At 65.9% G+C, this 16,159-nt stretch overlaps 5 protein-coding genes across 5 annotated transcripts; 2 read left to right on the top strand and 3 right to left on the bottom strand.

Moving 5' to 3' along the window:
• Positions 1-374: 374 nt before the first annotated feature.
• On the bottom strand, positions 375-798 carry EMIHUDRAFT_76507 (hypothetical protein; the record flags this gene model as incomplete). Its single annotated transcript, XM_005766036.1, has 2 exons — positions 375-494; positions 595-798. Coding segments are annotated over 2 exons (324 nt in total), but the record flags the coding sequence as incomplete, so codon positions are not given.
• A 2,928-nt stretch (positions 799-3,726) lies between these two features.
• EMIHUDRAFT_445811 (hypothetical protein) lies at positions 3,727-5,322 on the top strand. The gene has a single exon (XM_005766035.1). It carries the CDS (start codon positions 3,824-3,826, stop codon positions 5,216-5,218), a length of 1,395 nt encoding a protein of 464 aa, XP_005766092.1. The 5' UTR covers positions 3,727-3,823; the 3' UTR covers positions 5,219-5,322.
• Positions 5,323-5,366: 44 nt separating this feature from the next.
• On the bottom strand, positions 5,367-8,327 carry EMIHUDRAFT_371025 (hypothetical protein). Its single transcript, XM_005766034.1, has 10 exons — positions 7,794-8,327; positions 7,550-7,679; positions 7,200-7,364; positions 6,900-7,033; positions 6,746-6,829; positions 6,646-6,679; positions 6,534-6,569; positions 6,239-6,459; positions 6,131-6,158; positions 5,367-6,026 (listed from the first exon to the last, which is right to left on the bottom strand). Exons 1-10 carry the CDS (start codon positions 8,315-8,317, stop codon positions 5,499-5,501), a joined length of 1,884 nt encoding a protein of 627 aa, XP_005766091.1. The 5' UTR covers positions 8,318-8,327; the 3' UTR covers positions 5,367-5,498.
• A 4,214-nt stretch (positions 8,328-12,541) lies between these two features.
• Positions 12,542-14,964, bottom strand: EMIHUDRAFT_459517 (hypothetical protein; the record flags this gene model as incomplete). The annotated part of the gene is made up of 5 exons (XM_005766033.1): positions 12,542-12,975; positions 13,053-13,098; positions 13,224-13,496; positions 13,785-14,136; positions 14,214-14,964. 5 exons carry the CDS (start codon positions 14,962-14,964, stop codon positions 12,871-12,873), a joined length of 1,527 nt encoding a protein of 508 aa, XP_005766090.1. The 3' UTR covers positions 12,542-12,870.
• Positions 14,965-15,393: 429 nt separating this feature from the next.
• On the top strand, positions 15,394-15,888 carry EMIHUDRAFT_119769 (hypothetical protein; the record flags this gene model as incomplete). Its single annotated transcript, XM_005766032.1, has 1 exon — positions 15,394-15,888. The coding sequence occupies one exon, from the start codon at positions 15,394-15,396 to the stop codon at positions 15,886-15,888; it is 495 nt and encodes a 164-aa protein (XP_005766089.1).
• Positions 15,889-16,159: the final 271 nt, after the last annotated feature.

Genomic DNA, 16,159 nt, shown 5'->3' with positions numbered 1-16,159 from the left:
CAGGAGACGGGCAAGCGCAAGCCCACCGCCACAGCCGCGAGCGGTGCCTGCTGTGGCGGCGCCGCAAGCACAGGCCCCACCTGGATTGCTGAGGAAGGTACAGACGCCTCGCCGGCAGCCACCGCCTGCGCCGTCGGCGCCACCACCGTGCCTACTGTTGCCGCTTGGGCTGGCCCGCTCGCCGGCGCCGCCGCCCCAGAGGAAGAGGCGCCCTTGTGCTCGCCGACGTTCACCACGAGCTTGGCGCGTGGCTCGCGAGGGTTGAGGCCGGCGGTGAGGAGGTGGCGCGCGAGCTCCGACGCGGCCATGCGCGTGATGTCGCCCGACGCGTCCGAAAGTGGCACTTTCCCCTCGCGCTTCTGCATGCGCAGCAGCTTGCGCGTCGCAGAGTTCCATCGATTCTTGATGGCGTTGTCGGTCCGGCCGGGGATGAGCTTGACGATCAGCGCCCACTTCGTCCCGTGCTCTGCCACCGCCTGCAGGATCAGCCGGTCCTGGACGCGAGGGAAGGAGGGGATGTGAGACACAGCGGATGGGGGAGCGCGCAGGAGGGGGGGGAGGGGGGGGGGGGGGGCAAAGGGCGGGCGGGGGAACAAAGGGAAAGGGGGGGCTTGGGCCCCCCTCCTCCTCGGTGAAGTTCTCCGTCTTCACCTCTGGCGAGAGATGGTTGTGCCAGCGCTCGCGGCACTGCTTGCCCACCCGGCCTGGCAAGTGCTGCGCGATCTGGGACCAGGAGGAGGGCCCGTACTGGGCCACCATCCTCAGCAGCTTGGCATCCTCCTCCGGCGTCCACACCATCTTCTTGATTGCCCGCGCAGGGTGGTCTGGTCCACACTCGTCGCCCGCCGCGGGCACCGCGTCGAAGGTCGCCTCGCCCTCGCTCTCGCTCTCGCCCTCGCCCGAGGCCGCCTCCCGCGCCGTCTCGACGTCGAGCCCGCTGCTCCACCACCGCCGCCGCCGCCGCCGCCGCCGCCGCCGCCGCCGCCTCCGCCGCCGCCCGCCGCTCCACCTCTGCCGCCGCCGCCGCCGCCGCCGCCCGCCGCTCCACCTCTGCCGCCGCCGACGCCGCCGCCGCCGACGCCGACGCCGCCGCGGCCGGGTCCGCGACCGCCCGCGCCGCCTCCACTGCCGTGTCATAGAGGCCGACGTGGACCTCCCTTCCGTGCTCGTAGCGAATCGCCACGAATTTGCCAGAGGCGTGCCTGTGCACGCCCTCGTAGCCGGTGCTGCTGCTGGAGAGGTGCAAGCGCACGCCCTCAAACTCTGACGCCGCCGGTGGTTCGCCGGCCGCCCTCGCGTAAGCCGCAGCCGCCTCCACCGCCGTGCCGAAGGAGCCAAGAAAGAGCCGCGGGCTCTGCGCGGCGAGAGGGCCAGAGGGCGAGAGGGCGAAGCGGCCAGAGGGCAGCTTGTAAACACTCTGGTAGCCGGTGCCGCTGCTGCTAGAGAGGTGCAAGCGCAAGCCTTCCGCCTCCCTCTGCAAGGGCGGCGCTGCTGGCTCGGCTGCCTCCTCCTCCTCCTGCTCAGCGATTTCCCCCGCAGCAGCCATGCCGCCGCCAGCCGCCTCCCCGCCGCCGCCGCCGCCGCCTGAAGCCTCGACCCCATCACAGCAGAGGGCTGCCGCCGCCGCCTCGACCTCTGAAGCCGCCTCCGCCGCCCGCTGCTCCACCTCTACTGCTGCCGCTGCAGCCGTCGCCGCAGCCGTCTCGGCCTCCGCCTCCGCCTTTCGCGCCGCCTCCGCCTCCGCCTCCGCCTCCGCCGCCTCCGCTGCCTCCGCCTCCGCCGCCGCCTCCGCCGCCGCCGCCGCCGCCGCCGCCGCCGCCGCCGCCGCCGCCGCCTCCGCCGCCGCCGCCTCCGCCTCCGCCTCCGCCTCCGCCGCCGCCGCCTCCTCATCCATCTGAGCCGCCGCCGCCGCCTCCGCTGCCGCCTCCTCCTCAGCCATCCGCACCGCAGCCGCCGCCGACTCCTCCTCCCCCGCCTGCACCGCCGTGGCCGCCGCCACCGCTGCCGCCGTCTCCTGTGGGACCGGCGGGCCAACAACCTCTGCAGCCGTGCTGCCGACGGGCGGCGGAGGCTCCTCGCTCGACGCGGCCGCCGAGCTAGCCGGCGCCAGGGCCGCATCCGCAACGACAGCGGAGAGCTGGTCGGCTTCGAGCTTGCATGTCTGCTTCGTCTCGTCCCAAACCATCACCAGTCCCTTCTTCGTCGCACCGCCGCGATCCGGCTTCATCTCGTGCGCGGCGATGCAGCCGCCGCAAGCGCACGGCATCGCAATGCGAAGAGTGTAGGGCTCCGGCGACGGCTCGAGGTTTCGGACCCGCAGCTTTTTGATCCAGGGGGTAGCCAGGTCCTCTTTGTCGAGCGCCCGCGAAAGCTTGCCGCTGTGGGCGAGAGACTGCCAGGAGACGGGGTCGGCCTGTGCCGTGTTGGTCTGTGCCATTGCAATTTGCAAATCAGGGAGCCGGGGGCCAGAAAATGAGTGCTCTCCTCTTGAGGGGCGAGCCGAGAACGATAGAGAGGCCGCGGATGCGGGCGCGGCTCGTTGACCAGGGAGAGCCGGCCCGACCTCCCTGGGCGGGGAGGCGACGCGACCCTATGCCACCGCCCTCGCCCGGGGAAACCTCGGCCGGGCCGTCGATACTATCGATCGGAACCGGTGGAGCCGGGAGATGCCGGCGAAGACGAAAGGCGGCAGCGGAGAAAGCGGCACCAACAACGAGGGAAACGACCATACCGGTCGTCGCATAACGCTCGGGAGACGAGCAAGAGAGCGAATCACGAACTGCGTGATGTGGGCCGTGCAAGCCTTCATTCAGCTGGTGCCAAGACATTCGTAAAATTGAAGCCAAGAACGTCCGCCAAATCCGTGCTAGGGAAAGCTGATCGAGCCCAGCGTGCCCGCGGCCGCCTCCCGCGCAGCACCGCCGCTGGGGACGACACGCTGCGGAATCGGATCGAGCCCATGCACGGGCAAAGAAGGACGCTGCAGAAGCGGCTGGAGAGGCAGCCGGCGTCTGCCGTCACAACGAGTCCCAGCGCTGGTTGGACATGCGCGTCGGCTCGCCCGAGGACTGCTGTCGCGACCCTCCCGTCGTGACGCAGCCTCCGACGAGCTCTGCAACCGAGGAGAGTGAGGGTGCGCCTCCCCTCACTGCTGGCCTGGCTGCGCACCGCCCCACAAAGCACCCCCTCGAGCATCTCTACAAGTACAAGTACAAGGGCGACCTTCGCCAAGTCGTCAACACGCCCGGCGGCTCCGGCAAGACTTTAGCCTTGGCCACCCTCCTTGCGGAGCAGGAGAAGATCCGCTCTCGGTCGGCAACGTGGCAGCTAGTCGAGAGACTCGGTAGTTGTGACCCCCCTCTGTGCTCTGAGTGAGGACAGGAGAGAGAGAGCTTTTGTGGTGTTGGTGTACGCAATAACGGGACAGGGTAGTCGTTCTCTCTAGCTCCCCTTCTAGCTCTTAGCATGAGCTGCGCCCTGTGTCCGACCCCTTTTGCGCAGCAACACCTTAAACTTTTAGGCCCTCCAAATTCGGGTCGGAGCGTAGCGGAGTGGGCCCCGAGTTTGAAAAGGGCGACGGACGCTTGCGTCCTAGCCAGAGGGGCCCCCGGAGGGATGCTCAACCGCTCCACGCCACGCCGCTTGCGGCGGTCCTATTCCCAGCTCCGCTGCACGCTATTTTTCTTTTTTCCGCATACACCTTGCTAGCCGCGCGCGTTTGTGTGGCGCTGGCAAAAAACATGCGGTGCGCAGCGCCGCTACACGGTGGCCAACAACTGGAGCAGCGCCGCTACGCCGACAACACCCAGCGGGTCGCTCGTACATGGCGTCTCCACTCTGCTCGGTGAGCGCGAGCTCTGAACGGCCCAAAGGCAAGGGCATCGTCGAGGTACAGCCGCGGGTGACAATTCACTCCGTCAACGAGATCGACGTCAAGGCGCAGACGTTCGAGATGGATCTGCAGGTCGAGCTGCAGTGGAAGGATCTCGGCTGGCTGGAGAGAATGGAGCAGCCGGACTGGATGGCGGCGGCCAAGGAGCTCGGCTGGCAGGAGCAGATGCGGAAAACCTGCTGGCACCCGGGCCTCGTGCTCCGAAACTGCAAGGAGAAGCGCGACGACGCGGAGGTCTGGTTCCGCGTCGACAGGAAGGAAGAGGTGCACGATGCGCAGGACCGCCGCATCTACTTCATCGCTCGCGTGCACGCCGTCTTCCGCACCAAGTACAGGCTGCACAAGTTCCCCTTTGACATGCAGTGGCTGACGGTGCGCATGGGCTCGTCCTTCGAGTTCGTGCGCTTTGTGCGGCAGGGCGTCTCCAATCAGGCGGAGAAGCCGGACTTCCTCGACCGCGCGGCCTTCATCCTCGAAGAGTATCGCCCGCCGGATTACGTCTGTGTGGAAGCCAAACCTGCGGACAAGGCGGCGAGCTCATCAGCCATCCGGTATCAGGACCTGAACATCAAGGTTGCGGTGCAGCGCAACCACTGGTACTACCTGACGAACGTGTTCCTGATCGACTTTGCGCTCGTCGGCTCGTCGCTCTTCGTGCTGCTGGTGCCTCCCGCACAGTTCGAGGACCGGATGGGCCTCTCGCTCACGCTGCTGCTGACCGCCGTCGCCTTTAAAGAGCTCGTCAACACCTACCTGCCGCAGATCTCCTACTCGACGATCCTGGACAAGTACGTCCTCGCCGGATTCATCATGCAGGTGCTCGTCGTCGTTCAGAACGCCGTCGCAAAGGTCGAGGCTGGCGAGCACGACATCCTGGCGTTCTCGGACACCATGGGCTTTCCCCTCCTCTTTGCGTACCTCGTCGGCTACCATCTCTACTTTCTGTGCGAGGCGTGGCGAGCCACGCGGGAGGACGCCGAGTACTGGGTCCGCAAGGCAGGGGAAAGATCCTTTGAGGGGCAGGACCGGAAGGAGGCCTACAGGTGGCACCGCGTGCATGACGTGCCCCCTCTGGAGAAGGAGGAGGAGGAGGAGGACGTTGACGAGCAGCAGCAGCAGCAGCAGCAGCAGCAGCAGCAGCAGCAGCAGCAGCAGCAGCAGCAGAGCAACGAACCGCGAGAACGCGTTGAGCGAGCACCCGTCCAGCCGCAGAAGAGGGGACGGCAGCTGCGAGCAGCCAACCCAACGAGGCTGCTCCGGTCGGTGTCGCCGAGGTTTATCCGGCCCGCGCCAAACCCGTACGTGCAGATGCCAGATCAGGGCTGATTTTATTTACGGTGGAGACGGCTTGACTGTAGGGTAGGGTACGTTACTGTCGACTGTGGACTCTAGTCTTTTAGCCATAGTAATTAACGCGTATTACAACCACGAGCTCGGACACCTGCGACACCTGCGTGGCTGTGGTGATCTCGTTCCGCATAGATGTTAGATCATACGTGCGTACTGTAGTGTGTAGACAGAGAGCCGCGTGTACAACTGAACACGGTACTAAGCCTTCCCCTTCCGGGCTTCCACAGAGCGTCCGGGCGCAATAATTTACCAAGCATCAAGCGTCTGCGTCGGCGCCGCGCGGCCGCCATGCGAGCAGCGATCCGATGCTGCTGGCCGCGCTGGCGCCCGCGCTCGACACGGCGGACCAGCCGCTCGTCACCGCGGAGCCGGCGGCGCCCAGCGCCGTCGCGTTTGTCCAGTTGGCGAGAGCGCTCGGGCCCGCGGCTTGCTGCGCAGACGAGAGCCCGCCGCCGACCGCGCCGAGCCGGGACATCACAACCTCGCCCACAGAGATGAGGCCCTTGAGCGCGGGGGGCATCGCCTGCGGCGTCAGCAGCGCCGCCTTGAACTCTGCGAGCGAGATCTGGCCGTCGCCGTTGGCGTCCACGGTCTGCAGCAGCGCCTCCACCTCCTCGAAGGAGGGCGCCTTGCCCGCCTTTGCCAGCGCGCCGCGCAGCTCGGCCACGTCGATGAAGCCGTCGCCGCTCGTGTCCACCTCGCGGAAAAGCGCCTCCGCCGTCGCCTCGTCCGGAGCAAGCCACTCGCCAGAGTCGAGCCAGTCGAGCCGCAAGTCGAGGGAGACCTTGGAGGGTGAGGGTGAGGGGAGGGTGAGGGTGAGGGTGAGGGTGAGGGTGAGGGTGAGGGTGAGGGTGAGGGTGAGGGTTAGCAAGTCGAGCCGCAGGAGACCTTGGAGAGGTCGAGGGAGAGGTCGTCCGTCAGGTTGGCCAGCCTGCGGGCAGTCGGTAGTCGTGTGAGAGCCGCCCGTCATACATGCGGATGCACATGTCCGCTTCCGTCAGCCCGGCGAGCCTCGCAGGCAACGCCTCGAGGAAGGAGCGGTAGCTGCCGCCGCCCGCCGCCTCCTCCGCCCTCGGCTCCTTCTCTGCCGACGGCGACGACTCGGCGAGCGCCATCTCCGCCTGCAGCAGCGGGTCCGTCACGGCGAGGCGCCGCAGTTGCGCCGCGGGCAGCACCGTCGCGTGCAGCGACCCCGGCCGGAAAGCAGGTAGCACCACCTGAGTCAGTCAGTTCAGAAGAAGGCGAATTCGAAAGAGTTTGCGGTCCCGGCCGGACAGGGGAGCAGCACCACCCGGCGAGGCCACGCGAGGCTCTCGAGCAAAGCCGCCTGGGTGCAGCAAAGAGCACGCAACCTTTCGTTGATGGGACTGCGTGCCAGGCAAGCCTCTCTCGAGCGGGGCCGCCTGCAGCGAGTTTTGCAGCTCCGACCGCAGCCACGGGATGGCGGTCACCTAGACACTTCCTAGACACTTCCTAGACACTTCCTAGACACTTCCTAGACACGGGATGGCGGTCACCTCGCCGCCCGCGACGCGGCAGTCAAGAGTCAGCTCCGGCGGCGACGGCAGGGAGCAGAGCACCGCGCCATACCTAACAGAGAAAGGGCGCGCTCGAGAAAAAAGAAAAAAAGCCGAACAGCAACCAGAGGGCCGCGCCGCACCCCGGCTCCGCGGCGCACAGGTTCGTCACCACCAGCCGCACCGCGCCGTCGAAGCAGATGTTGCGCAGCGCCACCGGCACGCGCGCACCCACGCCGACACGCAGCTCTAGCTCGGCGGACAGCTCGGCCACCTACAGCCGAGATGCATCCGAGGTCTGGGAAGCGTCTAGGAAGTGTCTAGGAAGTGTCTAGGAAGTGTCTAGGAAGTGTCTAGGAGCTCGGCGACCTACAGCCGAGAGGCATCCGAGGTGCCTCCGAGGTGCCTCCGAGACTGGAGCGCGGCGGACAGCCGGCAACCATCTCCGACGGCCACCGGACGTCAAAGTCGAACGCCATCGCCATCGGCCCGAGATCGTACGCCCGCGCGGCCAGCAGCTGCGGCGGCGCACCCCCGACCGAGAAGGAGCGGAGCTCGAGCGCGCGTAGCGTGCGCTCGCCCTGGCTGAGAGCGCGGCGGCCGGCCTGGCAGGGGCGTGGGAATGGGCGTCACTAGGAGGGACGAGGAGGGCGTGTGGGCTGGTGCCGCCGGAGGAGTGCCGAGGTCCCGCCACCGAGTGTATGTGAGCTGCACCAGTGCAATACTGTTGCGAGACAGTACGTGTGTGTGCAAGACAGCTTCGTGAGACGAGTGTCTCTATGCAAGCCTCCTGGTCTGGGCCGGGCTCGGGCGGCGCGCTCACAGACGAGAGCACGCCGACAAGCGCCTCGCGCAGCACCGCCTCGAGCCGCAGCGGCGTGACACGGTCGAGCACGTACTGCAGCGCCACGAGGGCGGGCCTGGGACGTGTCGGGGACGTGTCAGGGAGGTATTAGGGAGGTATCAGGGAGGTGTCCTGCAATAATGCAGCGAGACGAGTGGCGGCAATGAAAATGGCGGGAGAGTGTGCTGACCGTCCGAGGACGGCGGAGTAGAGGGAGCGCTCCATCTTGAAGGCCTCGACGCCCTCCGCCGTGGTTCGGCCGACCTCCCGCAGGCCCGCGCGGAGGATGGCCCACGCCTCCGCCCACCGCGAGCGAGATGCGGTGAGATCGCACTCGCCCTCGTCGGCAGCCTCGCAGCCCGGAAGCCTGCGACGCAGCAGGGCCATGCACGCCGCGCCGAGCACTGAGCGGACGATTCGCAGTGAGCGGCGGAAGACGGAAAGGAGGAGACCCCTCGGTGCTGGTACTCTTGTGCGGAACGACCCGGCGGCGGCAGAGGCGGCGGCGGTGGTGGCTCCGCCGAGCGCAAAGGCGCCGACGAGAGGCCACAGGCGAGCAGGCAGCTCGAGGCCGCCAAGCGCGCAGACGGCGGCGCGGCTGCGCTGAATCCTAGGCACCGGGCTGACGATTGCCGCGTTGGATGGGCGCACTGCTGTGCATCTCCCAGGGCAGAGGCTGGCGAGACCCGTCTGAAGTAGCACCAGAGTAAGCATGTGTTTTTGTGTGAGCATGTCGGTACTTCGTCAATCAGAAATGTGGTCGTTGCGCGAGGGGAGCTCGATAGACTTGAGGGGCCAGGATACGCCGCGAGGAGGACGGAGTTGCGCCGAAAGGCGAAAGAAGCCGCGAGAACAAGGGACCGGCAGGCGGCGGCGCCGCAGGACGAGGCAGAAGAGAACGACGCGACAGAGGAGGAAGTGACAAGGGAGAGAACGACGAGAGTGGGACGGCCGCGAGGTGGCATGAAGGTTGCAGCGAGAAGCGGCGAGAGACTGCGAAAAGAGATACGAAGAGGCAGACTCCCCAGGGTGGGCGACGGCTAGCGCATCACACTCCTCTCCTTAAAATCCCTGTGTGGTGGCGGCGTGCCGTTCTCCCATCCCTCCCTTGGGTTGTCTGTTTTCTTTCTTTCTTTCTTCAGAAACTCCCTCGGACGACACTAGACACCGTTCTCCCATCCGGAGCTGCCCGATCCGGTCGCGTCATATCACTACCTCGACGGCGAGGTCTTCTACCTGTACCGCCTGGCCATCACTGACATGCAGGCCTGCATGTACCACGACGAGACGAGCGCGGCGTTCCGCGCGCTCCAGGCTCGCCTCGACGGATTCGCGAAGGCCCTCATGGAGGCGGAGGAGGGATCGAGCGGTGGGGAGGATTGACATCCCCATCCACCCGCAGGCCCCACTGAAGCCCCACCCATCGCTCCACGCTGGCCCACCGCTCCCCATCGCAATCAACCCAGTCGCGGGCGCAAGGCCGGGCGCTGGGTCCACCTCTAGATGCATGCGGTCCTGCAGCCGGACGCCCCAAACCAAGTCCCAAACCAAGCCCTGAGCCCTGTGAGCCTCTGAGCCTTTTTTTTGTTAGCTGGTAACAACGAAATGAGTCAAAGGGCTCAAAGGGCTGAAAGGGCTGAAAGGGGTCAAGCCAGACAGAGGACACCCACACCAAAAGCGAGACGCCACAGGCGCAAACAGGGGCACCGGATCCTTCTCAAACGACGCCGGGCTCTATACGCTCGCTGCCGGGGCGGACTTGTGCATGGGATGCGGAAGAACCCATGTCGGCGGGAGCATCAGAGACCTCATCAGAGACAGGTAAGGTAAGGTAAACGTCTCCACACACACAAAGTGGTGGGGCAAGGGGGGGCGACCCTCGCATCTCCACGCCCGGACACGGGCAGGAGCCCCACGGCATTCAAAGTGCAAGCACCGGCCCGGTGCCGTGGGTGAGCAACCTGCACCCCACTCCCTCCCTCCCAGACACAACCCGCACAACCCCCACAGCGTGGACGACTACGTGTTCAGAAACACCAAGCAGCGAGGCGAGGGTGAAGGGGTAAGGGGCTGTGTGGGGCAGAATCTACATCTGACTACTCCATCTAGCCTGGGGGGTCGGAGGAGGGGGGGGCAGAAAGGGTAAGATATGGTTGAAGCCAGCTGCTAGCGGTCGGACGCCCTGTCGTCGGAATACTCCTCGGAGCCGGTGTCCTCGTCGTCGTCCTCGCCCGACGCGGAGATCGGGCGAGAGGTCTGCATCGCCTCGCCGGCTGTGAACCTGAACACGGCGTCGGCCGGCGCCGAGGCGCCGGCGGCCGTCATCAGGTGCATGACGAATCTGTCGCGGCATGCCGCATCTATCTCTCCATACTCGGCATCAGAGACAGAGGATGCAAGTTAAAGATTCGTTTTGGGGCTTGTCGGCGTGCACTCTTACCTCCCCACCACCACTGGCGACCGGGCGGGGAATCTGAGTGGACAAAACTTATGGCTTAGTGCAAAAAATATATGGATCAGTAACTCGCCTCAGGCGGGCCCCCCCGCTATAGTCAACCTCGCTGAATGCCGGTCCGCCGTCCGTGTGCCATGTCTCGACCTTGAGGTACGGCAGCTGGTCAACGAAGTAGAGCTCTGTGGTGGTTGCGGGCCCACTGTTCGCGGGCCCACTGTTGGCCGCCTTGCGCTTGCCATCATCACCGCCTCCCACCTGACTCGTTGGGCAGGGTGGGCACGCAGGGAAGCTCCACGGAGCGGACGGCCGCGAGGCGTTGGCGGCGGCGGCGCGCGCACGGCGCCGCTCCGCGTCCCGCTCCCGGGCGATATCCTCCCATTCTGTCGCCAGCTCAAACCCGCCGCCCGCCGTTGCCTCCCATTCTTCCACATCGCCCGCCGGCGGTAGCTGAACGTTGCACGGTGATGACGGCACTTCTAGCACGATTGGTTGTGATGCAGGCGGATGAGGCGTCGGCGGCGGAGGAGAGGACGGCGGCTCTTCCAAGCACACGCGAAAGGTTGAATGGAGGTCCCTCACAGAGCTTAGCGTTCCGCGCCGGAGCACGCTCTCCCGGAATAACAAGCGGCAGCACGGCGTAGCGGTGAAGCCCATAGGTAGCTGCTGGAGAGCTGGCGTCGCACGAGAGCACTTGCGCCTCCGAGGGGCAGTCGCACGGAAGGACGGTGCCGTTGGCGCTTAGGGAGCGCGCTGCGGACACGCAGGCGTTGTTGCGATGGAGCATGGTGGCGCACTCGTCAGTGCAGAGCACAAGCTCAGACCAGGGCTTCCTCTTGCCAAAGCTCGCCTTTGCGGTGCCACGCAGGATCTGGATCGAGTCGAAGCCGTGCGACCGAGCCAGCACACACCAGAACTTATCCCCAGGGTTGTGAGTACACAGCGGATTGGCGGAGGAGCGGGATCCGTACATCAGCGCGTGCACATCGCAGCGCGAGCGCACACGTAACGATCGTCCAACGTTGACGTACGCCCCCGACCATCTGGAGGCGTTGCCCGCGGTGTAGAACCAGCAGCCGTAGTTGACGGGTGCGTGCTTGCCCGAAGCGAGCGACGCGTTCACCGCAGGAATGCGCCTGCCTAGGTTGTCGTACCCACCTTCGGGGTCGCCGAAGCCAGGGCAAAATCCATCACATCCCATCAGAGAGAACTTCTCACGTGACCTGTCGAGGTGTCTCTGCGAGTTTCGAGGCAGCGATGAATCCGTTGAGGACGGCAGTGCCTGGTGCGGCGGCATTCGGCCTGGCCACAGCTGTTGGCCTGGCGCCATCCTCATCACGCCAACCCAGGCGTGATCTCGCACCATGCCTCGCACCATGCCACCGTCGCATGCGATCATAAGTGCCGTGCCGAGGTATGAGCCCGGCGGGCATTAGTTATTCGCCTCCCGCGTGAGTTAAATCTCCGAGCTGTTGTTCTTTTTCTCTGGTACCTGTGTTAGTGCCAGTGCGCGCCAGTCCCGCCTGCCGTTAAAAAACACTCACGTCACTCACTCTCACGTGACCGCTAGTAGTGTCATCCCCAGCTATGGCCTATGGGCGATGGAGCGGCAACCGACGTTTTGTAATCCCCGGTAGTATCCAGGATACTCACTCACTCACGTAGAAGGGATACATCTCGGTCAAGCAGATTGACGAGGGCGCAAAATCCCAGCAGATTGACGAGGGCGCAAAATCCCTTATACTAACTCTCCGAAAAGAAATCGCAGCACACCCGAGGGATTTCAATCGTGGTCTGTGGCCCTGTGGTACCCGGGTAGTGATTGTGGAGTGGCCGAGGCCAGCTGGCCGAGGCTGAAGCCCCAAATACCGAGCGTCTCACCGTGTGACGATGTCGTGCCCCGAGTTTGAAGCGATGGGGAAGGTACGCACCACCTCCCGCCGTGCCCACGCACCTTTGATCCGATTCTTGCACAGCTGTGAGCGCTGCCCTTTGCCTCACCTCGCAGTACGCTGGCAAGTGGGTCGATGAGGGCAACGGAGATTGCGGGTACACCATGACCGAGAACTGCCTTTGCTAACGTGCATCTGCTTCACCTACAAGGGCTGCCCGTACTCCGGGTCGAATGCCTGGAGCTCGGCACGGGGTGCATCATGGGCCCTTGCATCGGGCTGACGTACAAGGACGAGACGATGACGCTCCGCTGGCTGTGCTGCCCCGCGGACACGTACAAACGCGCCAGTCCCAGCTACGGCGGTCCCCCGCCTGCCGGCGAGATGGCTCGGTGACTCCCGCGGGCCACGTCGAGACGTGCAGTACAGTCGAGCGGTACAGCAGCCGCGACACCGTAGTACGCTCGGCGGTGTAGAGAGGCGCCTCTGGTAAGAGGGGGTGGTACGGCTTTAGCTGGTACGGGGTTGCTCCCAACAGGGCAAGTGGCGCGTTCCGCACTGTGTGACTGTACAGTCGTTTCAGAGTCAATCGTCGGGCTTAACACTGACAAAAGGCGATCAACTCTCTACAGTACGCACGCCCCCACCAGCACCTGTGCCCTGCACCTGACCCCGAGCCCGACGCCGAGCCGACACCTCTGGGGACGAGACGGAGAGTGGAGAGAGGCAGAGCCAGGGAGGGTGACGAGAAACTAGCAAGCCAAACGCTCTGACGCGATAAGCACAGATGCCGCGCTTGCCGCTTGAGTGGCGGCTGGCGGACTCGGCAGGAGAGTGGCCCTAGGGCGGCTACTCTCCAGGCTAGTCGTGCACGCATGTCGGGCATCGGATTCGGCACGTCGTGGCTGGCCTCAAGAGCTGGGTCAGACCGGGCGGCCGATCGGAACCGCCTCGACGGGCTCCGCGACTCCGACGGGCGCCACTCGTGCGACGGCGTCGATCTGGGGGTAGATTGAGGCGGGAGTCACCTGACAGGACGGCTGTCTCAGGTGACGGCTCAGGGACACGGCTGGCCGTGCCGAGGTAGAGGCGGAGGGCGTCTCGCCGTCGTCACGGTCGGCACGCCGCCGGCCGGTGCGGCGGTGTGGAACCTAGTGTGTGAGTCCAGGCACGTGAAGGTGTGAGCAGGCCATCTCGCACCACAAGCCCGCGCCTCATCCGCACGACCAGTGTGCGTCATGCATCCGGTGTCATCCCTCATCTACGTGCGCGGCACATCGCGCGCGACGGCTCTGTCGCCATCGGGACCGCCACGGCGCCGACGACCGGGCAGCCGCCGCCTCCCACGCACCCGCACCCGCCCGCGGGCGGCATCGGGGTGGTCACGTCTTGCGATGCGAGCGACGCGCCAGACGACTGCAGGTACTGCGACGACTGCACGCGGGCGCGCTTGCCGCGGCTCGCGCGGCGGCGGAGGCGCAGCACCAGGCAGCCGGCGGCGAGGGCGAGCAGGAGGAGGGGTACCCCGACGGCGGGCCGGAACCAGAGCCTGAAGGCAGGCCGTGGAGACGTGCTACGCGCCGTGTCTTCCGGGCACCGCGTGAACACAGTGAACACACAGCTGGGTGCAGCCGAGGACGTGTCACTCTCGAGTGTCGCTAACCGGTACACGCCGCAGTCTGTGTCTGCACATCTAGGGGCTTGAGCCAGAAGAAGGCCGTGACGAGGAGGGAGGTGGTGAGCGCGGCGGCGAGGGCGGCGAGGGCGAGGAGGCAGCCCGCGAGGTCGCCTGTGACTCCTCAATTCATGATGAGCGGGCGAGGGCGGCGAGAGAGACCGAGGCGGACCGAGCTCTCCGATGGCGGGTCCGATGCACGAGACGAAGTCGGGCGCGATCGCAATCGGCCGCGTAAACAGGACGAGACCGAGCCAAAACAGGAAGAGCGAGAGGAAGCGGAGGGCCCAGACCTGGCCAGCCGCCTCAGCGTGCAACGCGTCGAAAAACTCGTCGAGCGGGACGGCGCCCTCGCGAAGCTCGTTGAGCGTCTGCTTGAGCCCCGCAACCTTTGCCCTGACGCCCGACCGCCACGGCACCATCACGCCGCCCGCGCCGACCGCAGCGAGCACTGACGCCTCTGAAGCGGCGCTGACGGCCCAGCGCACGCGCGTGTCGCCCACTCGAGGCCCGCCTATACGGGGGAAGGCTCCGAGAATACTCCAAGGGGATCCGAGAAGGTTCCGAGGAGGCTGCCGCCCTTGCTCTGACCTGGCGGCGCACTCGTCGCCCAAGCGCCGTCCCAGCGGCAGTTTCGGGGCAGGAGCGAGGCGAGGGGCAGCGTCGCGGGCTCGCCTCGCAGCACCTCTGAAGCCGGCGTGAGGGGGCGACGGGATTTGAGCTGCCCCAGCTGCGCGCTGTTCAGCCTCGCCGCCTCGCCGACGCGGATTGCGCCGGACAGCGCCGTCTGCTTGCCGCTCAGCGGCGACCCCGGAAGGGGCGGGTTGCAGTGGCCCTGCCCTGCATGGCACGCCGTCGAAGGCATGCAAGGGTCCGTCGGACGGCTCTGGTCGCAGTTCTGTGGAGACGGCTGAGCGGTGGAGAACCAGCGACTCTCATGCGAGTGCCAAGTGACGGTTGTGCTCCCTCCTCCGACCGCGTCCTTCCGCGTCTCCGAGTGGCGCACCTCTCTCCACTGGTACATCTCGACCGCCGTCTCAAACCACGCGCCAGTCCTAGGCCCGCTGAGTTGGAAATCGCCCGCCGGCCACTCTGGAAGGCCGGCCAGTTGGCAGCCCTCAAGGAAGACGAGCGAGCCGTCCTGCGGTAGGCTCGCCGCGTCGCACGGATGCTCGTCCACCACCTCGTAGGCGTGCTCGAGCACCTCGAGACCAGAGATATAGGCCCCTTCGTTCCAACCGGCGAGTAGAAAGGTCAGAAGGTAAATCGCGACGCCAAAGAGCGAGCCGCAGAGGCCACCGCACATACGGCTGGCGAGGGACTGGTGGGTCACGTACGTCATGGGAGTTGGTTGGGAGGCGAGGGTGCCGCGGCGCAGGTGGGCTTGTTCGGCCCGGACAGCGGCAAAAAAGAATGTTACGCGCCACGGTGTACTCGTAGATAATAGTCGTGTCCCTTGTCAGGAGCAGGAGAGCCCCACCTGTCCCCCTGATCGTCCTTCCAAAATCCTGCTCGTGGGGACCCTGTCCTCGTCCCATCCCTCATTTGGCGTGTCTGTTTTCTTTCCTTTTTAATAATAGTTAAAATCCCTGTGTGGTGGCGGCGTGCCGTCCTCCCATCCCTCCCTTGGTTGGTCTATTTTCTTTCTTTCTTTAGATAATAGAATTTTCGCCCGAGACACGGAGTTTGAAAGGTCCGTTTCTCCCCCCTTCTCTTCACATGCACACAGGAGTGCGAGGGCGGGGAAGGCGAGGCACGGGCGGTCGCGGAGATGGAAGGGGCGGGGGAGTCGATCTCGATGGCGAGCGCGACAACCCCACGCCGCGCCGAAAAGCGCCCTCTCGAGGCAGCCAAGGCGCCACCGCCGAAGCGGCGTTCGAGCGAGATTTCGGCTGTGCCCTCGCCCCTCTCTGCCTCCTCCGCCTCCGCCCCGGCGTCCCCCTCCTCCTACGGCGCCTCCTCCGGCGCAGCCTCCGCCTCCAGCGCTGCCTCTTCACCCCCGAGCCGCCTCTTCAAGCTCCTGCCGGACGGGCGCACCGTCCACCGGGAGCCCCCTCTCCCCACGGGAGGCATCGCGGCCGTCGCCGAGGCTCTAGCGCGGATCGGGCTGCAGGCCTACGCTGCCGCCTTTGACGCCGAGGGGTATGACGACATCGCGTACTTACGCGGATTAGACGCCGCCGAGCGGGCCGAGGTGGCAACGGAGACGGACATGAAGCCCGGGCACGCGGGCAGGTTTGTCAAGTTCGGCTTTGGGGAGACCTGACAGACATGAGTTGGGGAGGTGGGGGGGGGGAGTGTGCTTGCGCAGTCCGTCCCGCTCTTACGGCTGCGCTCTCTTGCCCAGCCACACGCCTCTAGCTGTTCTTCATCATGAAGGTGTAATTAATCATCTCGTCTCCCGGGGAGAGCCACGCCACGGCCCACGCACCGCGCATCCCGCTCAACCCCGCTCACTCAAGTCTCATCTGGGGCAAAAACGAAATATCATGGCTGTCTTCCCTCTACTAGTCCACGACTTTCTCGCCCTCTGCCAC

This window comes from Emiliania huxleyi (assembly GCF_000372725.1).
Source record: "Emiliania huxleyi CCMP1516 unplaced genomic scaffold EMIHUscaffold_526, whole genome shotgun sequence".
Taxonomy (NCBI): domain Eukaryota; phylum Haptophyta; order Isochrysidales; family Noelaerhabdaceae; genus Emiliania; species Emiliania huxleyi.
The sequence above is the reverse complement of the archived record's forward strand: the minus strand, read 5'-3'. Positions and strand labels throughout refer to the sequence as shown.

What these genes read in the sequence shown, in the direction of transcription:
- EMIHUDRAFT_445811 (XM_005766035.1), top strand. Translation starts at nt 3,824, where the DNA reads ATGGCGTCTCCACTCTGCTCGGTGAGCGCGAGCTCTGAACGGCCCAAA.
- EMIHUDRAFT_371025 (XM_005766034.1), bottom strand. Translation starts at nt 8,317, where the DNA reads ATGCTTACTCTGGTGCTACTTCAGACGGGTCTCGCCAGCCTCTGCCCT. An exon ending in TACTCCGCCGTCCTCGGACG is followed by an intron (nt 7,680 to 7,793) that starts GTCAGCACACTC and finishes GACACGTCCCAG; the next exon opens with GCCCGCCCTCGTGGCGCTGC. An exon ending in GCGAGGCTCGCCGGGCTGAC is followed by an intron (nt 6,159 to 6,238) that starts GGAAGCGGACAT and finishes GGCCAACCTGAC; the next exon opens with GGACGACCTCTCCCTCGACC.